Source organism: Poecilia reticulata, linkage group LG6 (genome assembly GCF_000633615.1).
Source record: "Poecilia reticulata strain Guanapo linkage group LG6, Guppy_female_1.0+MT, whole genome shotgun sequence".
Lineage (NCBI taxonomy): Eukaryota > Metazoa > Chordata > Actinopteri > Cyprinodontiformes > Poeciliidae > Poecilia > Poecilia reticulata.
Window position 1 is genome coordinate 7,654,546 of NC_024336.1, and position 7,424 is coordinate 7,661,969.

The 7,424-nt window shown below is 36.4% G+C and overlaps 1 protein-coding gene across 1 annotated transcript in view; it reads right to left on the reverse strand.

The window, feature by feature from the left end:
- Positions 1 to 7,424, reverse strand: part of adgrb1a (adhesion G protein-coupled receptor B1a) — a 239,886-nt gene that overhangs the window by 98,593 nt on the left and 133,869 nt on the right. The window contains exons 5-6 of the mRNA XM_017305153.1: positions 6,867 to 6,975; positions 5,097 to 5,240 (exon numbers count right to left, since the gene is read on the reverse strand). Of these exons, the coding sequence (XP_017160642.1) occupies positions 5,097 to 5,240; positions 6,867 to 6,975 (253 nt within the window). The remainder of the gene's footprint in view (positions 1 to 5,096; positions 5,241 to 6,866; positions 6,976 to 7,424) is intronic.

Below are 7,424 nucleotides of genomic sequence, written 5' to 3' on the forward strand. Positions count from 1 at the left end.
GTGCAGCATAAGAGCTTGAACTTCCTGCAGGACTTTCTGGAAAGAACTGGCCAGCTTCTTGTCTAAGGCAGCTGTTCTACTGCCTCACTGTAGATGCAGAAGTGTCACACCCAACTGATGCTGAGCAAGTTCTCCAAAATGGATGCCAGGTTCTCTAGAGCTCTCCTTTGCAGTAGAAGATTCTAAAACATTTTTCACTTCAGTTATGCATCCCAAATTGAATTTTTTGATGATCCAAAAAATATTCCAGCTGTAGTTTTGTTGTATGTATTTAGATGCAAAGAAGGGATGTTTAACCCCAGTCTGTGACTTCACTTGTCAGAGAGATTTCAGTGTCTGTTCTTTAAGTACCAAATGCAAAAACACAATGAAATGGGCTTTGAGAAAAAACTTTCACACTAACAGGATATATGTGACTGCTCTCCACAACAATCCAAAAACAATGTGTACTCACATTTTAAATGAGTACACACTCACTTAAAATGAGTGTGAGTACACTCATTTTAGAACCAGTGCAAACACTGGTTCTGTTTGCACCATTCTTTGACTTACCAAAACAAAACCTATTCAGAAAACTCATCCAGAGGTCTCTGGACACTGTGCAGTTTAGAGGCCCACACTGATCTGAGCTGCTACTAAACATGGCTTTAGCTTTCATAAATTTCCCCATTTCAGAGCAGCATGGAAGGAGATTTATCAAAACTTGACAACTGGACTCAACAGTAGCACTGGGCTGAAACAAAACCCAAACCATAGGAAAACACGCCTCCATCTGTCGAGCCATCTGAAGACATCCAACTCTTCTGCTCCAGCACAGCCTGGAAGCACACAGCAGTGTGCCAGGCAGCATGCAGAGACAGTGCCTCCCAGGCAACAACTGAGCTCCCATGGGCATCACAGGGGAACCAAGCAAGATATGTGGGAGTGTGAGGGGGATGAAGTATTATGTGTCCTGCTCATGCACTCTCTGGCCACACCAATGCAATGTGCTCAGCCAGATTGAGTGTGCCCAACTAGTCTGGAGGGATTCTAACCAATTGGTTCAGAAAGGAAAGACCAAAGGAAAGAACAAAATATACATTTGCTTATTCAGAGCAAGCATAAAGCATATGGAATCAACACTGAAATAAAAAGAGATCTATAACAGTATGCACCAATTCTTTGTAGATTTATAACAGAACTTTAGGTAAGTGAAGAAATCATTTCTAAAGCAACAATGCATGTTACATATTATTTATATATGTATATGCATATAAAAATACACATGTACATATATATTTATGTTAGTATGGTAAAATGAGCTTTCACTTTACACACAGAGGAGTGCCAAAATAAATTTTATTAAAAAATTAAGCGAGATTTTTTTATTTATATTAGGTTAGAAAGTGTAATATTTAGATATGTTTCTTATTATTTAAACAGATAAATAAATTGCGAGACTCCAGTTACCATCAGGCAACAGATTAGAACTTCATGGGGTTTTGTTTGTTTGTTTGTTTGTTTTAATACAGTTTTGCAAAGTAACATACTTTGCTACATTAATGGAGGTCCATCACCATGTTGTTAGATTCCTTTTAAACATCCCAAAACAAGATACCAAAGCCGTTTCATCAATGTGAACAAGTGAAAATCGTATCCTTGATGTGCTGACTGATGGTGGAATATTACTGCTTAAGAGACACTTTCCTCAGTCAGCAAGGGAATTACCTTTAATTGCACCTGATTGGATCCCCTTGACTCTTGATTAGGAGTGACTGGCTCATTAGTATGCTGCTTGTTTTAAAGGGCCTCAACACTCACTGATAAACACCCAAAAGTGCTCTTTAGCACAAGGAACAGCACGGGTCAGCAGATGGGAATCAATCTGCCGGTTTGTCAACATAGAAAACTTAGGACTTACCAAAACACACTTGTTTTTCAAGAAAGTTGTAAAAATTGAAAACTGCATGCAGAAAGTTCCAGTCAAAAATATTTTTCTGTGAGGGAGTAATAATTCTTTACATATATTATTGACTCTGAGAGGTCCAACTTGTGTCAGTAACTGGATGTTAGTCAGTTTTATGGATACATTTAAAATGTCTGCCTTTGGGGTGTTGCGCAGGAAAGTAATTAAAGTCGCTATGGGTCTAATTACTTTCCACTGAAAGAGTTATTTCACAATCAGTTGTTCTGGAGCACTCAATGCAAACCATCAGCGGTCAGTTTTCTGCATGGTTTTAATTTTTCCCTGTTTTAACATGCCACATTTAAATGGAGAGAATCCACCTTATCCTCCAGCCTAAAGCAGGATTAGTGGGTTAATGAATTAATAACAATAACTTCACAATCTTCTGTAACCAGTGACAGGAAAGTTATTTTGAAAAAGTAACTCGATTTTTGATTACTGATTACTCTTAGACAAAGTAACTTAGTTACTTTACAGATAGCTTGATATTAAAAGTAACAGTCCTGGTTGCCTCAACGTAACAGGAGAATCAGGGTGAGTCAGTAGTGTTTAAGGCCAGCTTCTTGTACTCAGCTTCACTTACTGATTTTTGTACCTAAGTTCAGCTTTTTTCTGTTTGGGTGGTGGTTGTGTGGGAGAGCATGACTTGCATGTTTTGTCACAGCTTTCTGCTTTACACCACCTGTTGGACTTGCTTTGTCAGTTTGACTCAAATGTCTTTTTCAAATTCAATGTAGCCAACTTTTGTAGCCAGATAGCTTGGAAAATTTACCTAATACTACAAAACCTGACAATAGAGAAATATTTACAAATGACAAGGGAAAAAAATCACAATAAATATGAATTCATATTAGTTGACATAAGCCTAAGAATGTAAGTACAGTACAAAAATAGTTGAAAAGTTATTATTTTTCCTGTTGTAATGTTTGTCTCATCTTATTCAAGCAGACTGTGATCTATACATCAGCAATAGCTAGTAAGCTTATTCTGGGATTGATGGATAGAGGCTCCATCTTCCACTAGGGGGCTTTAACACTCTGTCCTTTTTGCATTAAGCTGCTGCATGAGTGAAGTACTGAAAATCTCTTTTTATTCTGTCTCCCCTTTTTTCAGAACTTTGTCACAGAACAGAGGGAACAACAAACCTTGATGCTGTCAAAATAATACTTTTATTTCCAACATTCTTCTCTTTCCTTCCTCCATTGTTTACGTTTGTGTTGCTGCATGATATTACACATGAGATGTTTCTCAAGTGGAAAGCAAAAATGTATGAAGGTTTTTTACTATGTAAAATGACAAAAATAGTAAAGTGTTAGATTATATTTTACAGAAGAAAATGGGTCAAAGGCATTGATGACATCACTGATCATAATATAACCCTTGTTCTCTTGTTTTCTGAATCTCTTAGAATCATAATTTATCTTCAGATTAGAGGTCAGGACCAGAAAAGCACTGCTTCTCATCCAATGAATGTCCTGAGAAAATAGAAATGACAATTATGACTTGGATGTTCCAATTACTTTAAATGGGCTCAGGTGTATACAATCCAGCAGCTGGGGAAGCAGACTGCTCCTAAAAGAATGGGCTGTTTTCAGGAGCTGAATGATGTCCAGTGTAGTAACATGGCAGGATGCTTGTGTAATAAAGCAGTTTATTACATTTCCCGGAGTTTAGTGTTGAGGGACATAATTGTACTCCATAAAGTCCTGACCTAACCTGATCAAACACCCTAATTCTAAATTACAGCAAATAATGACAGCCAGTCTTCTTACCCAACATCAGTGTCTGGCCTCTAACATCCTATTCAGGAAAAAAGGTCAGAAATCCCCAGAAACAGACTTGTAAACCTTGTGGAATGTGTTCCAAGAAGAGTTGAAGCTTTAAGCATGATATTAAAAATGTTGTAAAATTATGTGTTATATGCTTTTACTGAATATTCTGAAGTTTTTGTGTCTTGAAGCTGAAGATTAACCTTAATTCTATTTCTCAATTAAAGTTCTTCCCAAAGAATATGACCACATCATGCATCGTATTGTCCGAAGTGCTCCACATTGAGCCTGTACATGCATGGTCACACTCACTGCTCTTGTATAATATAAGAGAAATGAGTGAGATTATAAAGTTTAATTAACTACAAGAAGATAACGGATTTGGAATATTAATTTGCACTTTTGGGATTTTTTTTTTGCTGGGGGACCAGCTTTGCTCCCGCCTCCTTGTTGTGATTGGTTGCTTCATCTCAACACTGAGTTGATGTACAAGCATCACTTACTGCTACATGTTAGATTAAGTTCAACCAGATCTCTTTAAGAGACGGGATGAACTGCTGTAGTTCAGGGAGCTGTTGTTGTTGTACGCTTGTTATGAAACTTAAACCTTTCCAGAATATTTTTCCCCCAATTTATAAACTGTGAAGACTTATTCTGGAAAACTTGAAAAAATACAAATGGAGTGTTTTCTTGCTGAGATTTCCTCATTAAAACTAATTATTCATTATATAACAGACTATCAAATAATGACCCTACGCACAGAGAAAACCCAGGACCTAATGAAGGAACATTTTTTGATTAAATCAAATAGAAGTTTAATCAGTTTGTGTTTATTAACAAACATGTACATGGTATTTTCCTACTCAGTAACAGTAACTTTGCTTTAAAGTCACGTTTGGATAATTCCCTTTGTGTGTAAGCAAGAATAAGCATCTGGATACTGCTATTTGCATTTCAGTGTCATCAGATTGTGAAGACATGCAGGCAGGCTTTGTGTTAATATCTTAAAAAAGTCACTTTTTGGAAACAACAAGCCTTTTTTTGCAGCTGCTGAACAGCGGGTAACGTAAAATCCTTCCATTCTCCTGCATGTTTTATGTGCAACATTAAATCCGAGCGTCTCTGTGTGTGTTTATCTAAGTGGGTGGCTTTGCTCTGCAGATTAATAGCTGTAAACACTGTTTTACAAATTATCTAATTGTCACTATGTGTCTGCTTTTCTGTGCTGACAAACACACACAAAGAAACACACACATAGCCCTTCTGTTCTCAAATACAGGATAGACTATATTTGAGAAAAAAACTCTGTTAGACTCTCTTATCAGATTTTGAAGAATGTTTGGAATTGACATTTTTAAGAGCATCTATCAAGCAGCATTTACCCGGCTTTCCAGTGGACAGGATGTTCTTTGGGATGCTGACCCGATCCTCAGAGTTCCGAGCCCAGTCCACCATTCCTCTCCAGCCCTTCATAGGGAAGTTGAAGTCAGCCTGATCCATCACAGGACGCTTATGGATGCTCAAAACTGTAATCGACAAAATAGTGACTGAAACACTTACATGGATTATCTACTGTATGTGAGCCTTCAAAATTTCAACATTTGCTATAAAAAGTAACACATTATTAGCATTATTGTTGAACTGAACTGAATCATAACATCTTCTGGGTGCAAGTTGTATTTAGTCTGAGCCTGAGACATAACAGCCTGGTTCTACCCTGTCCACTTCTGGTATTTTGGTGAGAAAGATTAAGTTTTTTTTTGATCAATGAAAAAGTTGATTTCATTGCCTTAGATTTATTATTTATCCTCTAAACGTATTTAGAGGGGACTTCAAGTTTTCATCGTCAGACACTGTAAAAACTTGGGATAGGCTATATATCAATGTTGTCAATAGGTCAGAATACACAGTGAAAATAAGCCAAAAAATGCAAATATATTTTATGAATAAATAAATAAACACAAGAGATCTTTATTTGAAAGAAGCTAGTATCCTGACAAACAAACCTGTTCTGGACAGATCTGATAAGTTACATTCTTCACAACTTGTCTCCTTTCAAGAGAGTGAAAGTAAAAACTTTTATGACGGTGTGGAATATACTTGGAGGAGGTGGAGCATCCTTTACATAGCACGGCTCATGTTTAATGTGTAGGAGGAGTAGAGGTCAGCCAGCCTGAAAAGACGTAGGCAGCAATTTGGCTCCAGACATTGAAGTAAACATGACTCTTCTGATGCCTCAATCCCACATGTACTCTTCCAATCGAGATCAAGTTTTTATCTGGAGGTCACAGTAACCAGTGGCCTCTGTGAGGATCATTTCATGTTCATGCCTTTTCAAATGAAAAGTTGAACAACTGCAGCCAATGAGTAATACAGATAAACAGCAGGTAGTTGTAAATTTGGATTCAAAATAAATAAAAAAAAAAACACAATTCCTAACCATTCTGCTTGTATAGCTATTTCCTGTGATAAAAATAGGAAATAGTATAAAAGTGAAATAGTGCTTCTTCCTAAGAAAGAAAATATAACTGAAACAAGAGGAAAATGAAAACCAACATTCTAATCTAAATCAAATAAAACCTTCCTATGAACTCACAGATCAGCCAACATTACAATAGATAGGTCACACATCAGATCACTCCTCTGATCACAAAGCCTTTCCATTTCAACACCAAAGTGTTGTTTTAACACACCTGTTCATTCCATAACACACAAAAAGCAACACTCAGCCTATCACAGTTAGCCATCCACTCAAAGAAAACACTGAGTAAACATTTTATGATGTTTTGATATATTAAAACTCTAATATTGAAACTCATGCTCAGGTTCACTTTGTCTTGAGACTAAAAATATATTTATAATAAATGTGTTACACATGTAATAGGTTAGGGCTAACCCTAATTGATTAAAATAAATCAATTTATTTTCGTAAAAATACAACTTATTTTAGTGAAAATAAATTGATTTATTTTCATTATTAAAGCCGCTGCTGTTAGCTCTAACAGTGAATGAGTTCTTAACTGCACAACATTGTTTCAAGAATTTTGTTTTAAGTCAGATGATATTTTAATACAGAAGTCTATTTTTAGAAAAAGAAAAGCAGCAAAAAGAAGATGCTTTTGATAGATATAATGCGTGAAGATGAAGCTAACCCAGGTTATCGGTGACTTCATACATGTCACGGAACTCTTTCATCCTTAAGCCAATGACATCCACAAAGTCCTCCATGAGACGGAACAGCTCCTTGATGTTGGAGCCCAGCTGAGAAAAACAGACACATGAGAGTTGGAAAGAATTAAAAGATTAAGAATATGAGAAGAACATTCTGAGCTACTGCTTAAGTGTAAAACACACAAAGTACTTTTTCTTTACAGACAACGTCCCACTGTTGCTTGTTTATTGAGAACCATGCTGCATCTCACACCAGACTGCAACCAGCTTTAGCTTCACGTCGTACAATTCTTTGCTTCCAGTGTTAAATTCAAAAGAAACTTCACTTCAAAAGAAAAAACATAAAATTCACCAACAGTTGTTTTGCAGCAGCAACCTTTTCGATCCTATCAGTGCTTTCTGTTTTCAGTCAATGTCTCTGATGCCTCACAGCTGAAATAGTTTCCATTTACAAAAATATGATTTTGCACATTCTAGTTTTAAAAACTTCATGTGAAGTATAAAGCCTCTTTGTCATTTAAGCCTAATGAGTATATATA